This window comes from Acanthochromis polyacanthus, chromosome 21, assembly GCF_021347895.1.
Source record: "Acanthochromis polyacanthus isolate Apoly-LR-REF ecotype Palm Island chromosome 21, KAUST_Apoly_ChrSc, whole genome shotgun sequence".
Taxonomy (NCBI): Eukaryota; Metazoa; Chordata; class Actinopteri; family Pomacentridae; genus Acanthochromis; species Acanthochromis polyacanthus.
In genome coordinates this window covers 7772678-7796637 of record NC_067133.1, presented here as the reverse complement: position 1 = coordinate 7796637, position 23960 = coordinate 7772678, and the positions used below count along the sequence as shown (strand labels likewise).

The window sequence follows — 23960 nt, the reverse complement described above, 5'->3', positions numbered from 1 at the left end:
TCGTGTGAAATTAGTCAAAACATGTTTTATATTTTAGATTCTTCTAAGTAGCCACCCTTTGATTTCTGCTGAAAATGGTTCTCCAGCAGTCTTGAAGAAGTTCCCAGAGATGCTGAGAACTTGTTGGTTCTTTTGCCTTCACCCTGTGCTCCATCTCATCCCAAACCATCTGGATTGGGTTTAGGTCAGGTGACTGTGGAGGCCAGGTCATCTCCATCACTCTCCTTCTTGGTCAAATAGCCCTTACAAAGACTGGAGGTGTGTTTGGGGTCATTGTCCTGTTGAAAAATAAATGATGGTCCAACTAAACGCAAACCAGATGGAATGGCATGTCGCTGCAGGATGCTGTGGTAGCCATGCTGGTTCAGAGTGCCTTTATTTGGAATAAATCCCCAACAGTGTCACCAGCAAAGCACCCCCACACCATCACACCTCCTCCTCCATGCTTCAAGGTGGGAAACATGCATGTAGAGACCATCCATTCATGTTCTGGAACCAAAGATCTCTAATTTGGACTCATCAGACCAAAGCACAGATTTCCACTGGTCTAATGTTCGTTCCTTGTGTTTATTGGGCCACATAAATCTCTTCTGCTTGTTGCTTTTCCTTAGTAGTGGTTTCTTAGCAGCTGTTTGACCATAAAGTCCTGATTGGTCAGTCTCCTCTGAACAGTTCAGTAGAGATGTGTCTGCTACTAGAACTCTGTGTGGCATTTATCTGGGCTCTAATCTGAGCTGCTGTTAACTTGTGATTTCTGAGGCTGGTGACTCAGATGAACTCATCCTCAGCAGCAGAGGTGACTCTTGGTCTTCCTTTCCTCATGTGAGCCAGTTTCATCATAGTGTCTGATAGTTTTTGTGACTGCACTTGGGGATACATTTAAAGTTTTTGCAGTTTTCCAGACCGTCTGATCTTCATTTCTTAAAGTAATGATGGACTGTTGTTTCTCTTTACTTAGCTGATTAGTTCTTGCCATAATATGAATTCTAACAGTTGTCAAATAGGGCTGTCAGCTGTGGACCAACCTGACTTCTGCTCAATACAGCTGATGGTCCCAACCCCTTTAAGAAGACAAGAAATTCCAGAAATGAACCTTGACAAGGAACACCTGGTAAGTGAAAACCATTTGAGGTTCTACCTCATGAAGCTCACTACGAGAAGGTCGAGGGTTTGCAAAGCAGTAATCAAAGCAAAGGGTCTCTATTTTGAGGAATCTCAAACATAAAGCATGTTTTAACTTATTTCACATTTGTTTGCTACATAATTCCACGTGTTTTCATTCATAGATTTAGAGTTTTGATGCCTTCAGTGAGAATCTACAGTGTAGAAAGTTGTAAAAATAATAAGCAAGCATTGAATGAGAAGGCATGTCCAAACCTGTCACTGGTAGTGCATATGTGTATGTATATATTTGACACCTGGTCAGGTGACCGCTGTGACGCAGCAGCACTGCAGCAGTAACAGTCGGTAAACCACGTGACTCTCAATGCTTGTTCCGGGATCAGACGGTCCCTCCCCGTCACTTACCGTCCAGCTCTGCTCTTTGTCCAGGTTCATATCAAGTCCCAGCGGCTTCCTCCGGAGCGGACACCGAGCTGTTGCTGCCTGTCGAGCCGCACTGGGACCAGGTAAGATCCGCAGCTACAGCCTCAGCAGAACTCCGCTCGGAAAACTGCCGATTTAAGACTTCCGCATTGATCAGGAATACAATTTTCTCCATAGAAAATAAGTGAAGATGATTTATGAACAAATGCATTATGAATTTTAATTCGACTCACATTTGATTCGCTTTTAGTGCTTTTTATTTGACCAAATGTCAACTTTAATAAAAGTTTGGTGTGTGTTTTTTCTGTCTGCTGCTGTCCTTATCTGAGCCCAGAAATAATTGAATCAGGTCCCAGCTGCTGTCTGCATTCACCAGAACTGACAGGGCTTTAAAACGGACAGTTTGTAAATGGAATCTGGTATGAAACTGGTCCTCCTACTACTTCCAGTCCTCCTACTGGTTTCCCCATTCTGCTATATTTAGTTAGAGGCCCTGGGATCTGGGGGTTTTCTCCAGACCAGCTCATCGTGGAACAGGGAGGAGCCTCCTCAGATTCCTGCTGTATGAATCAGCAACATTTTCTGTCTGTGAGGGAGAAGTTTGACCAGTTTTCCTCCTCACATAATTGACTGTGTGACTGTGATCAATGAGCTTCTTCTTCCATCAATCAGGTGATAAACTAATCATGTTGTTGACTTTGGACTCTGCACATAAAGACACGCCTGAATCTACTTTCTTTGTTCCATGAACTTACTGCAGAATAAAACCAGTTTTTCCTGCAGAGTCTTTTAAAGATGGGACTAAATGTCTGATTTAAGTTCAGTTCACTGATCTGTCAATAAAATGTTGCTCTTTTTAGTCGTGTTTTGTCTCTCTGCAGTGTTTTTTTTTTTTTTTTGCATCTGTTTGGTCGCATTTTATGTATTTCTGGTCATGTTTGGTCCCCTTTTTGCATCTTTGCAGCTGTTTTTGCATCTGTGGTTGTTGTTTGGATCTTTGTTGTCGTACTTAGTACTTAATTTTTTTCAGTTTTTTTATGTAATGGTTGTGTTTTGCATTTTTGAGTGGTTGTGTTTTTGATCATTTTTTTGCATCTCTGTGGTTGTTTTTAATCTTATTGTTGTGTTTTGCCTCTTTGTAACTGTTTTTTTGTGTGTTTGTTGTTGCTTACTTGTATCTGTGGTTGCTTTTTGGGTCTTTGTTGTCCTATTTTGTCTCTGAGGTCTTGTTTAGTGGAGCGTTTTGTGTCTTTGTGGTTGTTCTTTGTTGTTGTTTGGAGTTTCACCGTCATTCATTGTGATTGTGATAGTTTTTTGCATGGTTATTGTTGTATTTAGTCTCTTTGTTGTAGTTTTTTATATATTTGTCATTTTTTGGTCCCTTACTTGCCTTTTTACACTGCCGTGGTTGCTTTTGCCTCCTGGTTCTTAATTCATCTGTAAGTGGTCATTTTAGCGTCATTTGTCTTTTTGTGGTCATTTTTGGTCCTGAATGGATGTTTTGCGTCTCTGTGGTTGTTTTGTTTGTGTTGTCTTGTAATTTATGTAGTTATTTTTGCTTCTTTGTTCGTATTTTAGTCTTTTTATGGGTTGTTTTTATCGCTGTGGTTGTTTTATTCGTCTTTGTTTTCTTTTGTGTCTATGTGGTTGTTGTCTGCATCTTCGTTGACCTGTTTTGTCTTTATTAGGTTTTCGTAAAAAAATACAAAAGGTGTATTGTTTTGCGTCTTTGTGGTTGGCATTTGAATTTTCACAGATTTTGATCATTTCTTGCATTGTTGTTGTGGTATTTAGTCTCTTTGTTGTCATTTTTTGGTCCCTTACTTACCTTTTTGCACTGCCATGGTTGCTTTTGCCTCCTGGTTGTCTTAATTCGTCTCAAAGTGGTCGTTTTTTTTTGTTTTTTTTTAGCATCATTTGTCTTATTGCGGTCCTTTTTGGTTCCTAATGGATGTGTATTGCATCTCTGTGGTTGTTTTTAAGTTGTCTTGCAACGTATGCGGTGAATTTTGCTTCTTTGTTTGTATTTTAGTTTTTTTAGGGTTGTGGGTTTTTTTTGTCCCTGCGGTTGCTTTATTCATCTTTGTGGTTGTATCTTGTGTGTTTGCGGTTGGTTTTTTTATGTCTTTGTAGCTGTATTTTGTGGAGTCTTTTTCATCCGTTTGTGTTTTGTCGTAGATTCTCTGGATTGATTCCTGCTGGTCTGTGACCGACCGTTTCCCTGCAGGATTTCACTGCGATCATGTCTAAGAAGGGAGCAAACCGAGGGCCGGAGATGGAGGGGCCGGTGGACGGGTCCATCATCCGGATCCCACCTCACCACTACATCCACGTCCTGGACCAGAACACCAACATCGCCCGAGTGGAGATCGGACCGCTGACCTACATCCGGCAGGACAACGAGAGGTCAGAACCGGGTCCTGCAGCAGCTTCCACTGGGTCGGGCTCAGAGTATAAACCCAGGTTTGATTTTTGTTTCCCAGGGTGCTCTTCTCGCCGGTGCGAATGATCATGGTGCCTCCTCGTCACTACTGTGTAGTCGCCAACCCGGTTGCCCGCGACGACAACGCCGAAGTCCTCTTCGACCAATCGGGGCAGGCGAAGCTCCGCCATGCCGACCTGGAGATCCGGCTGACCCAGGACCCGTTTCCTCTTTACCCCGGAGAAGAGATCCAGCAGGTCTGGAGTCCAACTTTACTGATCATCAGACAGCCTCTTTGTGTTTTTGTTTGTGGTTAAATCAAAGAATTAACTTAATTATTGTTAGAGAAATGTTTGATGTGCTGTGGTTGTTTTTTGTGTATTTGTGGTCATATTTTGTATCTTTGGGTTGTATTTTGTTTGCTTATGTTTGTGTTTTTGTGGTGGTATTCTGCGTCTTTGTGGTTGAAAGTTTCTCTTTATTTGTCTCCTTGTGCTCATTTTTTGTCTTTTTGGTGTTGAGTCTTTGTGTTTTGTTTTTGCGTCTTTATGGCTGTATTTTGTGTCTTTGTGGTCATTTTTGTCTTTTTGTGGTTGTGTTGCGTCTGTGTTTTTTGTGTCTTCATGGTTGCATTTTGTCTCTTTGTGGTCATTTTTTGTGGTTGTGTTGCATCTTTTTGTTTTGCTTTTGTGAGTTTGATTGTTTTTTTGTCTTTTTGGTTGTTTTTCTGTCTGAGGTTGTATGTTGTCTCTTTGTGGTCATTTTTGTCTTTTTGTGGTTGTGTTGCGTCTGTGTTTTTTGTGTCTTCATGGTTGCATGTTGTCTCTTTGTGGTCATTTTCATCTTTTTGTAGTTGCCTTGCGTCCTTTTTGTTTTTCTGTCTTTGTGTTTTGTTTCATTGTTGACATTTTGTCGGTTTGTGGTCGAATGTTGTCTCTTTGTGGTTGCGTTTTATCTTTTTTTTTTTTTTTGGTTGTGTTTTGTCTCTTTGTTTTATTAATCCAAAAAGCTGAAGTTGTGAAGTCTTCAGCGTGTTGTCGATCGGATTCGTGACGCTCGGTGTTCTGTCTCAGGACGTAACGGCGCTGCAGATCGTCTATCCGGACACGGCGCTGCGTCTTCAGGCTCTGCTGGACTTTGAGGAGGACGGAGGACAGAAGAGGGTGGCTGGAGACGAGTGGCTGTTTGAGGGTCCAGGTAGGTTTACATTTCCAGGTTAGTAAATTACTGAAATCACTAAAGGTTAGGAAAAAAAAATAGTTTGGTATGTGGTCCAATAATGTTGTCAGTAGAGTGTAGTTAAAATGAGCAGTAGATTAAATAATTGATTATCATGGATTCTAAAGGCGTCAGGTTCAATGCAAATACTCTGATTAATCATTTTTGCCATTAATAATTTAACTGAACCTCCTGAAGAAAAGACTTCAAGCCTTTCTGAATTATTTAAAGTCGTGTGTGAGTCAAGTGTGGATTTATCACGTCAATAAGTTTACTACAATATCTTTATTATATATGTAATATTTAGAAGAATCTTTCTGTAATAATACCATGTGGTGTTTGGTTATAGGCGGCCATGTTGATTTTAGGCCTGAAAACAGCAAAAATGTCAACTATGATTCAAAAAGTGCTGCAATTAATAATGATGGATTAAATTTATATAGTGCTTTTCTGGGCACTCAAAGCGCGTACAATTATTCGTTGACATCACACATTTTCACTCTGATGGTGGTAAACTACAGCTGCCCTGGGGCAAACTGACGCTTACAGCCCCTCCGACCTCCACCAACATTTATACGCCACAATGGAGGCAAGGCGGGTAAAGTGTCTTACCCAAGGACACAACAGAGCGGGAACAGAACCGCCTTCGATCACTGGACGACCCGCTCTACCACCTGAGCCACAGCCGCCCACCAATTATGTACTGACCCGCTCAGATTTTGTGTCTCTCCGCCGTGTTGTTTCAGGGACCTACATCCCCCGTAAGGAGGTGGTGGTGTCTGGAGACCATCAAGGCCACGGTGATCCGGGAGAACCAGGCCATCCGGCTGAGGGCTCGCAAGGAGGGTCAAGACCGACAAGGAGTCCGCCGGGTGACGGGTAACGCCTGAAACGCACCACAAAAACAACATGAATAAATATATTCCAGAGCTTTTCTGTCCACTCTAAAGATGTTTCTCCATGCTGAATGGATCGTCAACAACTCGCTGCTCTGTTCACTGTTTGAGCCAGGCTGCTTTTATTTCTGTCATATTTACCTCTCAGTCTTTCTTGTTTGGTCTTTTTGTGTCTCACTTTACTGTCAATTTCTCTTATTTTTTGCCAGTATGTTTTTTTTTTTTTGTCTTATTTAGGTTGTTGTGGGTCTGTTTTTAGCCGTTTAATGGCTCATTTGTATTTTTTTGAGTCTTTTTTGTTGTTCTATGTATCATTTTTTGTGGGTTTTTTTTTGGTCATTCTTGTGTAATTTTCTGTCTTTCATGTCATTTTTGTCTCATTTGTGTAGTTTTGTGTGTTTTAGTCGTTTTTGTGTTTCATTTCATTCATTTGATATTTCTTCATGACAGTTTTGTGTCTCTTTGTGGTCATTTTGTCTCCTCATGCTGTAGATATTTTTCTGTCTCCATGTTTCCTCTCCTCTGTTTATCGGTTCAGTCGGTCAAATTTTAATCTCGTTTAAGCAAACATTTATTTTTGGCCAGTTTTTAAGTGTCGCATGCAGAAAGTGATTTTGATGAAATCTCTTGATTTTAAGCTGAGATGTGGTGGTTTTCTAACAATCACAGATGAGTAGTTGGTTAAATTGAGTGTTTCTTGCCACATTTTGTGTTCGGGCCGTTAATGATAAAATCTACATCATGTGTTGCATTTATGGGCAACTGGGAATTTTTGAGATTCCAATTTAAAATCAAAGACGGCGCCTTAAGAAACTGATATTTTTACTCTGCATTTTCTGTCGTTCCTCTAATGGCGGCATACATCCTTTCCTGACATTAGAGGTTGGATGTGACTGAACTGCTGCTCTGTGTCCAGGTGAGGAATGGCCTGGTCAGTAAGGTGGGAGCCTTACCTGCCAGGTGGCCACGAAGAAGTCATCGACATCGTCAACGCCTTCATCCTGACCGACAAGGTGACTCACTACTTCCTGTTTTCAGAGACATGAAGTTAAACTGACACTGTTTTATCATCTCACTTTTTATGTTTGGCTTTTAATTTCAACATCCCGAGGTCTGTTTTCTTCTTTGAAACGCCACAGCAGCAACTAACTCTGACTTTCATTTGTGATAATTTTCTGGAATTAATGTCCTCAAATGTCTTGTTTTGTCCAAACATCTTTCAGTTTGCTATCACAGAGGAGGAAGAAACCAGAAAATATCACATTTAAGAAGTGCAAACGCTGAATTTAAATAAGATTTTCTTCTGAAGTTAAACTGAATTATCAAAGTATTTTAATTTAATACTTGACAACTAATCAGTTAATGATGGGAAATTTCTCTACTGGAGAAAAAATAATCTGTTTATTTGTTGTAATATGGTTCTGATTTTTTTTCCCTCTAATTTTCATTTTATTATTTTTTAAAAACATTTTAACTGTTTTTCCTTTGTCATGATTTTCACATTTAAAAAAATGTTTTCCAAACGTTTTGAAGTCCAATTTTTTTTTTAGACATTTTAAATATTTTATTGACAAAATTAGTTGTTTGGTCCATCAAAATCAGAAAATTGGTGGACTCTGAGTTTGATCAAATGTCTTGTTTGGTCCAAGATCTTGGGAGGTTTTTTTTTTTTTTTTTTTTTTTTTTTGTCTGCAAGTCCACTCAAAAATGACACCAACCACTCAGTGTCATTGCTTAAGCTTCATGTGCAATTTTCTTCTTCTTTGTGACTGTGACCATCACCGGCCCTCATGGCAAATTAACCCATCATGTTTATTTCAAGCTGTTTCCTACATTATGCCATTGAGGGCTGTGCACACCCAAGTGAAACATAAAACAACACACGACAGACAGAAAGGTGAGGCATAGACAGTGTTCTAAGAGAAAAGGTGCATTTTATTTGTTGTACTCTTTAATTCACACCTTAAAACCATTTACAAAACTAAAACCCTTCACAAACACCAGATACGACAAAGTCCAACTGGATCAATCATGAAGATGTCAGGAGGCCACTAGAAGGATAGATAGAGCAGAGTGAGATCCACAGACACTAACCCAGCAACCTCCACTGACTCAGCAACTGGAGGAACACACTCTATTGAGTTTTGGTAGGTGCCGGTGTGGTGGGTCTGGCATGCATGAAAACCTCCACCAAAAGGAGGGAGCTGTCCCCTCCAGCCCAAGGAGGTCCACACAGCCCCCCGCAGGAGCCACCAAGCGGAGACCCAGCCCAGGAGCCCGGAGCGACGCCCGCGACACAGCCAGAGCCCCAAGGCCCGCGCAGCAGAACGGGCCATAGCGGACCCCCACGGCGCCCCACCGGCCACAGCCCCACTTCCCCACGACCCCCCCCCCCCCCCCCCCCCGTCCTCCCCACAACCCGCTCTCCCCTCGCCCAGCACCAAGGGACCGGGCAACAGCACCGCAAGGGCAAACGAGCCCAGCCCACCCCTGGCCGCCCAGAGAGACGCGACCCCGAGGGAGGGAGGGAGGGAGAGGAAGGAACACCAGGGGAGGCGCAACAACCCGGGCCCCCGGGCCCGGCAGGGAGAAGCCCCGGAGATCACGCCAGTAAACCTATTGTGATTTACCCTGTTACTGAGTTCACCAGTTCCCCAACTGGTGAGCACTAGCCCTGCACCGTGAATGTGACCCACCCAAGTGTATATACAAGTATGTGTGGTGCCTTAAGATTGGGGGTCGGTGAGGCAGATTACAGGGTAATGAACCCGCACCTCAGTCTCACCGCAAGCCCAAAATGTGAATGTGTATGTGGTGCGTTAAAATTGGGGGAAGAAGTGTCAGGGCGGGGGCATAGACGGGGGGCCACAGCACAACACTGCACTGGGGCCTATCCCGTCTAATGACGTCCCACCCCATAACCACCCACCCCCCAGGTAGTATGGTGCATTAAAATTGGAGGGGAATTGTGGAGTACGAATAGTACCTTTCCACCCCCTGATCTTGAGTTTTTCACATTTAAGAAACGGCAAACATGAGACAAATTTACTGCATTGATCATGAAGATAGTTTGACAACTGAAAATGGTTGATGCTTCAGCTGAAGAAAACACTTGGAGACATTAAGAACTAGTTTTTCTGCATGAAATGGAGTTAAACATCATCAGTTGAGCATCTGCATGAAAATATGACAAACTAATACCCATCTTTTAGGATAGAATGTAAAAATCTGATTCAATTTAACATTCAACCGCATAAATTTGAGGTGAAAACAGTTTTTTATGTTAACATGAGACACTCGGCTGTAATAAGATAAGACATTTTTACTTATTGCAGAACAGCAGCTCCTAGAAGAGTCAAATTTTACATATTTTTGGTTTTAAGCTGCTGTATTCAGGTTAGAGTTAAGTTTTGGTTCCTGAGCGGCAGCAGCAGCCATATTTGTAGTTTATTTACCTTCACTTCCTGTTTCCTCAGAAAGCGCTGCATGTTCGCGCCCTGCGGCCCTTCAAGGACGCCGGCGGACGCGACCGGCGTACGGGGGAGGAGTGGCTGGTCACCATGGCCGACCGCGAGGCGCACATCCCGTCAGTGTCCGAGGAGGTGGTGGGCGTGGTGGACGTGACCACGCTCAGCAGCCGGCAGTACTGCGTCATCCTGGACCCGGTCGGACCTGACGGGAAGCCTCAGCTGGGCCAGAAGAGGGTGGTGAAGGTAAGACCTGCTGGATTCATTTAAAGATGAACAACCAATCCATCAGCGAGATTATAGACATAAAGCAACCACACGAAGGTCATTCAATCCCAAATAATTACATTTTTGAGAAACCTCCACGCGACTGACACCAAAGAACAGTGATGCTACAAAGAAAAGAGGGCTGGTGGGTGCTGCTAAATCCAAGAACCAAATAAAACCCAATTGAAGGCGAATACAGTTATAGCTAAACAAACAACTAAACTGTTCAGCCGAACCTAAATGCAGCAGCAACACCCATCATAAACAAACTAATACAAACGAGTGAATAGTGCACAGAACTAACTAAACTAAACTGGTGCCTCTAAACACAACATGCGAAGACTCGAGGTACAAGTAGCTTCTCACCAAAGGTAGCGGACTTCTAACAGGAGCAGAAAGCCCTAAAATTTTACAGAATTCTCGATGTTTTCCCATTGAGATGATGCTTTTCAATATTTTTAATCAATTCCACTCGTTTTCCTGACATCTGTTCAGATCAACATGAACTTTAACTTCCGAAGAAAACAAAATTACAAACTATAAATTAATATTATTTCGATCAATAATGACGTTAAAAATAAATGCACCATCCAGAATCGACTGAATGATGCGTGTAAATATAAAAAGTTTGACTGTTTATGGCTAAAATGAACCCAGAGACAAAGTTTGAGACTGAAATTGTGCATTGTGTTGCTGTTGTTTTTCTAGTTCCAATAAAACTTGTCTTTTCTGCTCAAATGACTGCTTTTTTCTTTAAAATGTGCAGTTTTTGTGCTGTGTCTCGATGCTTTGTGAGCTAACGTTTCTTCTTCTTCCCTCCGTCAGGGCGAGCGCTCGTTTTTCCTGCAGCCTGGCGAGCTTCTTGAACACGGCATCCAGGACGTCTACATTCTGTCGGAGGAGGAGGGGTTGGTGCTGCGAGCTGTCGAGGCGTTCAATGACACCCAGGAGGTGAGAATCTCCACATTTAGTCTTGATTGTTCCTGGAGTGTAAATAGCTGAATACGGCGTGAATGTCAGCAGTGACCTTAGATTAAAATGTATGCTAGCCTAAAAAAAATCACAGAAATGATAGAATTTATTAGAGAAACGAAAAAAACAGAAACAATCTTAAGATTTTCAGCTTTCTGGACGTCCTTGAACAAGTCATAAATGACCTACGGTTCCAAATTCATGAGATATTTCATGAAAGTCGCTTTCGGTTGAGTTTTGGGTTGAACTGCAGGCAGTGCTCCTGGTCCTGGATGATTCCAGATGTTTCCAGAAGTTCGATGACAAAGTGAACCTGATGAATTCCAGCTCATCAGCAGAAGCAGAAAGTTAACAGCTGCTCTTTTATTTTATACTCGTACAAATGTATGTTTCCATTTAGAGTAAACTCTGTTTAATTAGAATGTGAAGTTTTCATGTCTCTGTGGAAAATTAGCCAAAAATAAAATCAGATTCTGCATAAAACTGATCTTCAGACTGTCCTCGTTAAAGTTAACTGTGATGATAAACCTCCTGCTGTTGGTCAAGAAACTGTCCTATAAAACTGCAGATTGATTTTACACATTTTTTTTTTGACAAGCTCAATAAAATAAATGCAGCATGGCTCCAAAAAAGTAGAAAGAGCAGCAAGTTGTTGGAGATGCATTCAGCATGGTGACACTTCTTTCTAAAAGCCTGGAGAGGAAACATGGGGATAGAAAAATACCTGTAGAATGTGGAAACAAAATGACCACAGACACAAAACTGTCACAAAGAGGCATTAAATGAACGAAATGAGACACAAAACATGAACCAAACAAGACGCAAAATGGTACAAATGAGTCATTAAACAGCTAAAAACTCACCTAAAACGACATGGATACAAAATGACAGTGAGTGAAGTGAAACACAAATGAGAGACCGAGAGGTAAATTTAAAGAAATGAAATAAATGCGGCATGGCTCAAAAACGGTGAACAGAGCAGCAAGTTGTTGAAGACACATTTCAGCATGGAGAAAGATCTTTAGATAGATAGTTCAATATGTACAGATTAAATGAACACAAAGGCATAAACTGATCAAAACAGGACACAAATCAAGAAAAACAAGACCCAAAAATGACCACAAAACTGTCTGAAAAACCAAAATGACCAAATAAACTGATCAAAACGGGACACTGAAAAGCAACAATGAGCCGCAGCAACAGTGGACAAGAGAGAAACCTGTAATGTCGTTTATAGAGGCTGTAAAACTGGTTAAATATTTACAGAGTATGGAGAAGTTAGTTACAGGGTTGGTAACGACTGTGGACACTTAGCAACATGTTGAATGGGTTGGTTCTTATTTTGTAATGTTTGTAAAAATGAATAATGGAAGAAATCATGGAGGTTCCGTTTCCAAAGAGGTTCAGAACTTTATGTTGCTGAGAAAAATGAGACCGAATCTGCTCAGAGGTCGGTTGACATTCAAACTGGTGCTCGTGGTTTCAGATTTGTGGTTCATGTATGCAGCGTGTGATTTCCTGAAGAAGCTGCACTTTGTTGGCTGACCTGATTTTTTTTTTTTTTTTTAAATAATCTTCCTTCATGCCCTTTGTTCTGCTGCACCTCCAACCAACACCCACACAGTTCAACCTCCATTCACGTTAAACCAGAAATCTGCTGCAGCTTCCTGACAGTTTGTCAGTTTTACTCTGTTTTTGTTTTTTTTTGTACAGTGATCATTAAAATAAATGCAGTATGGCTCAAAAACGGTAAACAGAGCAGCAAGTTGTTGAAGATACAAAATGACCACAAAGAGACAAAACTGTCACGAAGAGGCATTGAATTAACAAAATGACACAAGCCAACAAAAATGAGACCTAAAACAACAAAAAATTACTCTAGTAAGAAACCAAAAATACAATTGAGCCATTAAACGGCTGAAAGCAGACCTGAAACGATACAGTATGTGGCGACAAAATGACCACAAATGGAGGCAAAACTGTCACGAAAAAAGCAATAAATGAACAAAATGAGACGCAAAACGACACAAATGACTACAACCAGGCACAAAAGTACACAAATGAGACCAACAAAAATGAGACGTCAAACAATAAAAATGACTCTAATAGGACACAAAAATACAAATGGCTAAAGACAATCCAAGGAACACAAAAACAAGACAAAATGACAGTAAAATGAGACAAAAAAGGACTAGACAAGCCTGAGAGGAATATATAATGAAATGAAATAAATGTAGCATGGCTCTGGAACAGTGAACAGAGCAGCAAGTTGCTGAAGATGCATTCAACATGAGGAAACGTCTCTATACAGCTGATGTTCAGAGTAGATTTTTTGCTGCTCTGTCGAACAGTTTTTTTAGTTTCTCAGTGTGAAGCCACTGAAGCAGTCAGGAATGAAGTCCAGGGAGGAGCTGCTGTTTGTGTAAAGATCGTCCTGTGCAACCGGTCCATCACGGAGGACAGATTAGAAAAGCAAACACTGCCTTTTCATGGAGGCGTGTTGCGCTGAAAGACCACCAGCAGGTCAATAAAAGCTGGTATGAAGCTGCAGGTGTGTCGGGATGTTGAGGAGTAAAATTGAAGCCACACTTGCAGCTTATCAGGCTGGTTTGTAGGAGAAACGCCTTGAAACGGCAGCACTGAGGTCACAGGTGTGTCCACAGGTGTGCAGAGTTATTAATTAATTTACAAATCAAGGATCAAACATCATTACGATCATTGCTGTCCACCCAGCAGCTAGCATTTAGCAGCCGGAATTAACATCACAGATTCATAAAACATCATTCTGACCAATCGCAACAACAGCTGGAGATCTCTGTTTTTCAGTTTTCAGAATTATATGTGCAGACAACATTTATCAGACACTTGTAACGATATTAAGAACTTTATTTGTATAGCACCCTGAAGAACGGCGTTCACAAAGTGCTTTGACAGTTAAAACATGCAAACAGACAAAAGGAGACAGAGCAGTCAATTCAAATAAATGGTAAAAATGACAATGAATTAAATGAATAATTAGCTGGGTAATTAGCACACAAGTCAAACACAGAAACTAGGCAGTCTGAAAATAAAAGGACAAGATTGAGGGTTAAAATTGAAAGTCAAAGAAAGAGACGACATCCCACCAAAGAACCACGCCACTAAAATTAAAATAAAAAGAGAGAACGCCTGAAATCAACAGGACATAATACAGATTAAAACAGTAAAACTAATGAGAGCTAAAATGAAACTTCACATAAAAGTTCCGAAGTTGAAGTCCTGATCAGTCGTCCTTAGATTTTAAGTCTTGGGTTTGGAGCAACCAGAAGGATCCACCTGAAGATCTAAGGCTCATCAGGGGTCAACAGATCGCAAATGTTAGCTTGAGGCGAGACCCTGATAAGCTTTGAAAGTGATCAGCAAAATCTTAAAATCAATTCTACACTGAACAGGGAGCCAGTGGAGGGAAGCCAGGATAGGTGGGATGTGATGTCGTCCGTTAAAACCGGTAAGAAGCCGAGCTGCTGCATTTCAGACAAGTTTGAGGTGACAGATGAGCTTTATAGGAAATATCGGAAAGAAGGGAGTTAGAACTATCAAGACGAGAGAAGCTGAGTAAAAGTTTTTCCAGGTCTGGGTGTGAGAGCATCAACTTCTATCGTGGAGATTGTTCTGATTTAGAGGAAACAAGACACGATAACTTTTTTTTGATGTGGGGAACAAAAGTGAAGTCTGAGTCAAATAAAACTCTGAGGTTTTTGGCAACAAGCTTTATGTTGGTGAATAATGGACTGAGGTTATTGGTGGTGAGACTGCCATGTAGGTTTGGAGGGTTGAAAAGTAATACTTCAGATTTAGAGTTGTTTAGTTGAAGAATGTTCTGATCCATCCAACGGTTAATGCCACAGACATTATCCTGGATCAGATGGTTTCAGTGGAAGGTACATCTGTGTGTCATCTGCATAGAAATGAAAGGATCTATTGTAGCGTTGGCATAAAAGACCAAAGGGGAGTAAATGCAGTCCTCATGTCCTTCACCAGGCAATTTAACACAACAGAAAACCAACGTTTATTTAATGTATTTAACATTTATTAGCCGACTATCCATTGATAACGTCATTTTGAGTAATGCAAACACCACTTATCAGATACTTACAATGCAGTCCTGACATCCTTCCCTAGACAGGTTAATGCCACTGCAGGCCGACATTTATTATGTATATTTAATATTTATTAGCTGAGTTTGACTATCTAGAGTAGTTAGAATAGAATTTTATTTTTAATTTCAACAAGTACAATGAAATTGCAAAAGCCCTTCAGTCAGTGCAAAACAGTGTGAAGAAATACAATAAAAAACACAAAGATATAATAAAATAAGGTAAGGTGCAAAATAAAATAAATTATGTGTGATCAAAGCAAACATCACTTCCCAGACACTTATAAGTCAGTCCTGACACTGTTGTCAGGGAAGTTGTCTATTACTGATCTGATAAAAGCCTCAAATTGTACTTAGTTACTTTCCAGCACTGGTCTGAATGAGGTCTGGATAAAACTTTGTCCTTCACTTCCCCATCTTCCCTCCTAACCTGGCTAACCCATCTTACCCCCACTCTTCTTCTTCTTCTTTTTCTTCTTCTCTTCCCGTCATTCTTCGTCCTCACATCATCCACCCTTTCATTTCGTCGCCGTTTTATTTTCCATTGTTGGTTTTTGTTTAACTCAGTGCCTCCCATCTACCTCTCCTTCTCCTCCTTCTCCTCCTCCTCCTTCTCCTCCTCTCCCTCCTCCGCCGCTCCGATGCATCGCCACGTTAACCCTTCTTTCCGTCCTCCTCCTCTCTCTCCAACGCTCTCTCTGCCAGCAGGAGGAAGAGGAGGACGAGGAGACCCAGCAGGAGGAGAGGGCCAAGCGCTCCCGGAGGAGCGGCATCCTGCGTCGCCCCGGAGACCGCTGGATGCTGCGAGGTCCCATCGAGTACGTTCCCCCGGCGGCGGTGGAGGTGGTGCTGAGGCGGCAGGCCATCCCGCTGGACGAGAACGAGGGCATCTACGTCCGGGACATCAAGACCGGAAAGGTACGAGTGCAAGGCTCTTTGTAGAGGAACGTACCGCTGGTTTGTTGTTCTCTAGCACCTTCACCATTATTTTACTGTTTAACACTGTAGCGAACAGAAGGTAGCATTTGGATGATGGCAAGCAGAGGGAGTTTTAGCTAGCAAAGGGAAAACCATCACAAATCCAAAAGTTTAAACCTCAATGTGAGCTCACAGTAGACAAAAACAAATCGTAGTTACTGGACTTAGCTCCACTTCTATGGAGCGCCAGTAGAGAAGCCGTTGCTATTACTTTCTGTGTCCGTTTAATTAACTTTATGTTACAGTCAGAGCTAATCTGGATATCAAACACTGATCATCCATATGGAGCCTAAAATTGGTAACCAGACTGTCCACAATACAAACACACCAACACTGCATGTACCAGGGAAATGCTTAAAATAAATGTTTGTTATGAAGAGAAACTGTTCTTGGTGATTCTTCATCATCTGCACCTTTAAAATTCATCATTTACAGAGTTGTAGTAGTCGCTGCTGAATTTTGGAGGAGCTTTGATTTGAACATCTGTCCATTGACGGAGCCTAAACAAACAGGAAGTCCTACGTTCTCCAGATATCCTGTGCAATGTCAGGAATGATAACTTTAACATCGTTGTAAAGCATGAAATAGCCATAACCTTAGCTCTTCTATATGTATGCATCATGCACCCATGACATACCGTGAGTCTCTTTCTGTACAGCAGGTGCTAACATTAGTCGGGCTAACGCTAAAACAGAGTGTCCACAACCAGTTGATCTCTAAATTGGCTTAAACACCGATGACGAATGCTCATTTTAAGAGTCAGCACCAACGTTACATGATAAAACCTGATTTACAAAACCCCAACTTTAAAGGAAAGCCTGAAAACAACTGTTAAGAAACATCTCAAAGGTGTAATAACTTGTTGTTGATTAGAATCTGAAGTAATCGCTGCTGAATGTTTTTTTACTAATGAGCTCTGTGAGGCGTAATGAGTTCCAGCAAAAGATCATTTATTGAATCAAGCCAGACTCAGTTAGCAGATTGGGCCATATCACGTGTCTGTGACTTCACCAGCAACATCAGGGAACAGGGAAGTTTTTTCAGGAAACATGTTGCTGTTATTGTACTCCAAAGATCGGAGTCGAAACAGAACAAGACATTTTCAGACTTATTGGTATTGGCTTGGGATGTGCCGATCAAGTTGACTGGCCTTCGATTCATTTAATGTTTGATGTTGGTCGATACCATTTGATATTTGTAGCTCAGCTGTAGTACCTGGTTGTTCCACCAGGTGGAGCCTCTTACTGTTCAGTACTGTAGAGATCATAGGAGGCATCACGGAGACTGCAGTTCATGTTGGCAAGCAGAGAGCATTGTGGGAGTTTAGCTAGCTAGTACATCAAGACATCTTTTAACTGAACAGTATCTGCTTTGGATGTCCCAATAAAGTCATTTGCCCTTGAATCATTTATTTAGTATCTGCTGATACTATTAACCTTGATAATACATATGTCGAGTATTGTAGATTAACTGTGATACTTGACTGGGCCACCAGGTGGAGCCTCTTGTGCAATTTCTTACTGGTCAATATAGTAGCGACCAGAGAAGGCAGCTGTTCCATGAAAGCATTGTGGGGGTTTAACTTGTAGGGGCACCGTGACAAAGACTTCTGTGAGGCGTAATGAGCTCAGATACGGAATAAATTTGAGACCTATTTCTGTTTTGATCCTAGCTGTAGTGGTGTATGTGTAATAACGGTATTTAGTGATTGTTATATATATCTTTAGCAGTCATTAGCGGAGTTTGACCATCCAGAATTAACTGACAATGTTATTTTTCCTTTAAAAGGAAAAACTGAAAGAACAAAAACTCATGCTGTCCTTCCTTCAGGTGCGAGCAGTGATCGGTCACACCTACATGCTGACTCAGGACGAGGAGTTGTGGCAGAAGGAGCTTCCTGCGAAGGTCGAGGCCTTGTTGACGTCTCGCATCGACCCGCTGGCCGACCGCTCAGACCGAAGGATCCCGGTGGAGCCCGAACTGAGGGACAAGACCAAGGTGGTGTCCTACAGGGTTCCCCACAATGCCGCCGTCCAGGTGTACGACTACCGCGAGAAGAAAGCCAGGTGGGACTTCTGGCCATGGAGGTGTGGAGGGTGAGGGGTTAAACAAACCGGCTGACCCAGTGGTGGTGTTGTCCTGCAGGGTGGTGTTCGGACCAGAGATGGTGATGCTGGGACCCGATGAGCAGTTCACCGTGCTGTCGCTGTCTGGAGACAAACCCAAGAGAGCCAACGTCATCAAGGCCGTCTGCCTCCTGCTGGGACCCGACTTCTTCACTGACATCATCACCATCGAGACAGCCGACCACGCCAGACTGAAACTGCAGCTCTCGTACAACTGGTAACTCCCAGAGCTGACTTAATTTAACACTGAGGAACACAGCAGGAGAAAGGATTCAACTGCAGGCAATCAATGCAACAAATTCTTCTTCTTCGTCTTCTTCCTTCTGTCTTCTTCTTCAGGCATTTTGAGGTGAAGTCTCGGACCGATCCTGCCGATGCTGCAGCTCTGTTCTCGGTTCCAGACTTCGTGGGCGACGCCTGTAAAGCCATCGCTTCGAGGATCCGAGGAGCCGTCGCCTCCGTGCAGTTTGACGATTTCCACAAGGTTTGTGTCTCATATGAATCCGTAAACACTGCGATTTACTGACATTCCCTAAACACCTCACTTGCATCAGTGGACGCAGGACTTTACCAAAGTTTTCGAGACATTTTCTGCACATTAGTATGTGCAACTATTTGCAGGTGTTTCCTAAACGCCTCAGTCATTTTGACATCAGTTTATTGTTTTCATTTGGTTGTGAGAATCGAATATTAGGATTAATATTCTATTATTCCAGCAACTGTATTTCTTGTATGTCTTTCTGTTTTGTCAACCCAACATTTCAGTGTTCAAGCACGATGTTCAATTTACTGAGAACAAGAATCAGAACAAGCAGAAAACCTTCACAATGGTTTGGTCAGTTGGATTTCTGTTTTTTCTTAAATGGATGAAAATACGTTAGTTAGCTAAAAACGACAACTGACACCAAAATGATGTGCACAGCTTTTGGGCTTCTCAATGTTTCAGTAATTTCAAGATTAAAGTACAGAGTATGTGCTACTTCCAGCTTGTTTAGTGTTGAGAATGCGGTCGAGTTATGTGAAGATCGGGGTACGTTTGTCTGTCTGCCCGTGTGTAACATTACTCAGAAACCGACTAATGGATTTGGAAGAAATTTTCAGTGATGGTCAGAAATGACACAAGGACCAAGTGATTAGATTTTTGCAGTGATGCGACTTATAGTCTGGATTGTTTCTGTATCATTGCGAGATAGCAGCAAGGCATCACTGTAGCTATGACAACAACTGAACGCTATGCCAACTGCCTGCTGATGATCACATGATTGCGATCCTACTACAAATCCACTCTTGCTGACTTACCGGGACTTATTCATCAGAAATCACATGACGACTGAGCAACCTTGGTGAAGTACTGCGCTCTCTGAATGCTTTTTTTCGTTACCTTTTTGTCCGGCAGAAACTACAAATTTTTGAGTGTTAGATTTACAGATGTTAACAAAAATAGTATTTTTGCAGGAGCAGTGCTCAATTCAAAGTACTTGGAGTTAGCATGTAGCTAACTGTTGTCTTCGAGCAGGTAGATGTAAAACAAACAGACTACAATAAAGCAACTACAAGTAGAATGTGTTCTTTATTAACAGAACAAACGTTTCAGCTGATGAAGAAAATAGCACAACTTTTTGCTGCATATACTTTCTAGTTTCACTTCTTCATTACATTTCCAACGGTCATCCATGATTCTCTTGTCTGTTATTTGTTGCTGTCTATCAGATCCCTTCTTATCTTTTGTCGCACCTTTTGTTGTCTGCCCGACCCCTTGATTCAACCACCTTTTGTTCCTTGTTGTATTAATCTGTGTTACTGATTAGCAACCATACGCAAATGAACCACTATTCATCCTTGTATTTACATACAGCTCCTCCCTACCTTCTGACATCCCAATAAATTGTCTTCTGCAAATGTTCTGGGTCAGATTACCTTCAGACTCATGCTCTGTGTTGGTCAGCCCACCATATGCCAGAATACCAATAAACACCCCACTACAGCAGACTTGGAAGGACTACGAGTCAAATTTCTTCAGCACAGCTTAAAAATCAGCTTAAAGCGACAGAACCTCATCTTTCTCGTCTCCAGAACTCGAACCGGATCATCTGCTCGGCGGTGTTCGGCTTCGACGAGAAGCTGGTGATGCGTCCGAGTCTTCGCTTCGGCCAGAACAACCTGGTGATCAGCAGCGTGGACATCCAGTCGGTGGAGCCGGTGGACCAGAGGACTCGGGACGCTCTGCAGAAGAGCGTCCAGCTGGCCATCGAGATCACCACCAACTCCCAGGAGGCGGCCGCTCGGTACGACGGCTTCAGATTTCAAACATCTGGATGTCTCTGCAGAAAAATGGCTTTAAGATGCAGATGTTTATACCCGTCTTAGACTGTTAATGTATAATTGCCACAATACTGACAAGTTTAGCAAACCATCACCAAACGTAATGTTCCTCTGTGGAAGACGTAACTCCAGCTTTGGCATCAGAAGCGAGTTTTGCCTCTTTTAGCAGAAGCAACTTTAGCATTGATTTTCCTTCATTACTGACATCAACTTGATCCAGTTTCTGACCTCACTTCCTGCAGCGTCCTTCATTTGCAAGTCGAAAAAAATTTAAATGAATTAAATTTCACCACATTTATCAGACCAACTACTAGATCAGTTCATTGTTGAAAATAATGCAGAACTAGCTGACTGACAGTTAGCAACAAATTCTCATGAAATCATTAATCTGTTGGGTTTCATGGCTGATTATGAGAGTAAAACAGATTTTCACTTAATCGTTGACAAAATTACTGCAGAAAAAGTAAATTAACCTCGGATATCAGATGCTTGTTTAGTTTCTTTTTGCACAAATTCCTTTTGACTTGCAAAAGATCGATTATGTTCATTTTGTCATCTTTTTATATTAGATTAGCGTTTCTTTTTTACCAACAAATTAGCTTACTGACATGTTTCTGCAGTCTTCTTAGGAGCATCTTCTGACGTGTCTTTTTTCTTACTTTTAATTTTTTGTCCTCACTTCCAACGATTAATTGATCAGCAGTCGACTACTCAATGATTCTCCAACTATTTTGACAATGGCTTCATCAGTTTAAGTCATTTTTTAAATTAAAAAATCTAAATTCAGTTTTATGTATTTATTCAGTTAAAAACATCGCTCAGTTACTTCCTCCTTACTTTCAACACGTCCAGCTCAGTTGGGCACAAACTCCAAACGCTGACTACGATGTTCACCAGGTTTCGTCTGATTTCAGACACGAAGCTGAGCGTCTGGAGCAGGAGGCCCGGGGAAAACTGGAGAGGCAGAGGATCACCGACCAGGCCGAAGCCGAGAGAGCCAGGAAGGAGCTGCTGGAGCTGGAGGCCCTCAGGTGAAGGGGACTGGGAGGACTCTCTGCTTCATAAAGAGTTTAAAAAGTGTGAACAAGGGGGGAAAATGTGTGCTTAAAAGGACATAACTGGTGTTTGTACGCAGCTTCTGAATGCTACTTGACTTAGCTCTTGTGTTTTGTTTTGGTTTTTTGTATAAATCCTCCATCTAACCATCTGACCGTCTGTGTTTCAGTGCTGCCGTTGAAAGCACCGGAGCTGCGAAGGCCGAGGCTCAGTCTCGGGCCGAAGCGGCTCGAATTCAAGGGGAAGCTGCAGTTAATGAGGCCAAACTGAAGACGGAAGCTCAGAGGATCGAGGCGGTACGTTAACGGCAGACGAACTACTTTAGAGTTCAGCTGCACCAAAAAGACCTCAACTGAACATTTTCAAATGGAGTTTGGTTTGATCGATCATGTAAACTTAGTTATTTTCTAAATGTATCAATCAGCTGTTTGGTCTAAAATATCAGAAAATGATGACAAATGTGAATCAGAGTTTCCTCAAATGTCTTGCTTGGTACAAAGATCTTCAGTCAGGCTGCACAAAATCAGAGACTTTATGCCGTTTGTAGTTTTCTACCTGCGGACTAAACCTGTGCGTCTTTAGGAGGCGGAGCTTCAGCGGCTGATGAAGGCTCGTGAGCAGGAGCTGAACTACAAGAAGGAGATGGACCGGCTGGAGGTGGAGAAGCAGGAGAAGCTGGCTCAGATCGAGAGCCACAAATTCAGTCAACTGATGGAGAGTCTGGGCAGCGAAACGCTGAAGGAGATTGCCAGAGCCGGACCAGAGCTGCAGGTACGTACCAGCACGACATCATCGCTGATGTCATCACGACATCAGTTTACAAGTGACTGTAGTTTTAAGATCAAATAAACTTTATTGATCCCTCAGGGAAATTTACAAATAAAAAAACAGCAAAAGGTATTTAACTGATCTCAGAGCTGAACCTCCACAACTGCACCTGTGCCTGAAAGCTTAGTGGAGAAAAACACAAAAAATAAAGAAATACAGAAAGGAAGTGGCTGCCACTCAGTGTATTTGATGATTTCAGTCCAGAACTTGGTTTGTTCAACTTCTATAAAGAACTGTGATTAGAAAGTTAAAATACTTTTAATAATAATTAATACATTTTAACTCTTTATGCTGCACAGAATTTAAAAACATGCTACATTACTGCTGTTATGTAGGATTATTATTTACAAAAGCAAACAACAAAATGCTGTTTGTTTAAACAGAACATCATGTTAATGGCACAATATTGACATTCACAGTTTCTGTTAAAACCAAAGCACTCACTGTTTTATACAGAACATTTAAAGCAGCCGTAGTTGAATTAAAAGTGCTTTCCAGTAGAGAAATATTAGAAATGAATTTATAATGTTTAATATGGATGTTAAAACCTACAGGGTTATTTGTTTTAACTGTTTAATTGGACATGTCTGTAATAAGTCCAGAAGTTATTGTCAGAAACTCAAAAAGAAACTGAAATGATCAACTTCAGTGTGTTTTAGCTGAATCTTTAGGGGTTTTGTCAAATTGTGACTTAAACTTTTTACTGTTCAAAAAATTGAAACCATGTGCAATGGATTAAATGCTAATGAACATAAGCTAATATTTTAGCATTTGTGTTCAGTATTCAAAGACAGACGAGGTTGTAAACAAACATTTTTAAGTAAACGTGATCATTTTTCCCTCAAATACAAACTACAAAGAGCACCAGTTCTCTAAAACATTTGTCAACTTCATCCAGAACTTTATTCTGATCTTGTTTCTTTTGTTCTCCAGGTGAAGATGCTTCAGGCTCTCGGTCTGAAGTCGACTCTCATCACTGACGGCTCGTCGCCCATCAACCTGTTCACCACCGCTAACGGCCTGCTGGGGGCGCTGCCGGGTCAGGGCCAGTGAGCAGCATCGAGGAGAAACATCCAGAAGTAAACCTCCACTCGTTTCTCTGACTTTAAAAGCATCAACGTTCATGCACAAACTCTGAATGTAGACTAAGTAACTGAAAGAATCCTGCATGAATCATCTGTTCATTCACTTATTTCAGCGTGGAACTAAAAGCAGGTTTAGTCTTTTTTATAACCGTTAAAAAGGAAATGATGTTTTTACTGAACAGTTAGTGTCTGATCCTGTTTTGTTTTCTTTGCAGGTGAATAAAAAGCAAAAATCCACAAGTAAAACCCCTTTTTAGGTCACTTTCATCTTTGATTTTGACATTTTCCGGTCATTTTTTTCATTCTTAGGATCAACTGAAATACCTGAATGAACACTAATGATATTTCTGATGAAACGAGTTCCAGAGGTTTACTTTTGGATCTCTGAAGAATTCTTGTGCCTCTAACCGATAATGCTGTTTCCCTCCAAAGATTTCTGTCTCTGCTTTGCACTAAAACGTGAAACAAAAAGGCGAAAGTTGTGTTTACATTTGAAAGCTTTTCCTGTGTCTGTGGTAATGAAGTCTAAACGGGAGTCTGACTGTTCCTACATGAAGAACTGACATCCTTTGAAGTGCTGCTGCTGTTCTTTTCACACTGGCATCTCTTTCAAGCAATATTAAAAACCTGACATAATTCTACG

General features: G+C 41.6%; 1 protein-coding gene across 1 annotated transcript; it reads left to right on the top strand.

Annotated features, from left to right (window-relative positions):
* The first annotated feature begins 1482 nt into the window (after positions 1–1482).
* mvp (major vault protein) lies at positions 1483–23958 on the top strand. Its single transcript, XM_051941425.1, is given in 18 exon segments — positions 1483–1628; positions 3724–3951; positions 4029–4224; positions 5041–5164; positions 5932–5963; positions 5965–6064; positions 7003–7094; positions 9558–9794; positions 10641–10766; positions 15631–15840; positions 17731–17966; positions 18046–18243; positions 18366–18510; positions 20100–20311; positions 21263–21379; positions 21574–21700; positions 21987–22175; positions 23166–23958. Coding segments are annotated over 17 exon segments (2625 nt in total). The 5' UTR covers positions 1483–1628; positions 3724–3787; the 3' UTR covers positions 23286–23958.
* The last annotated feature ends 2 nt before the right edge of the window (positions 23959–23960 follow it).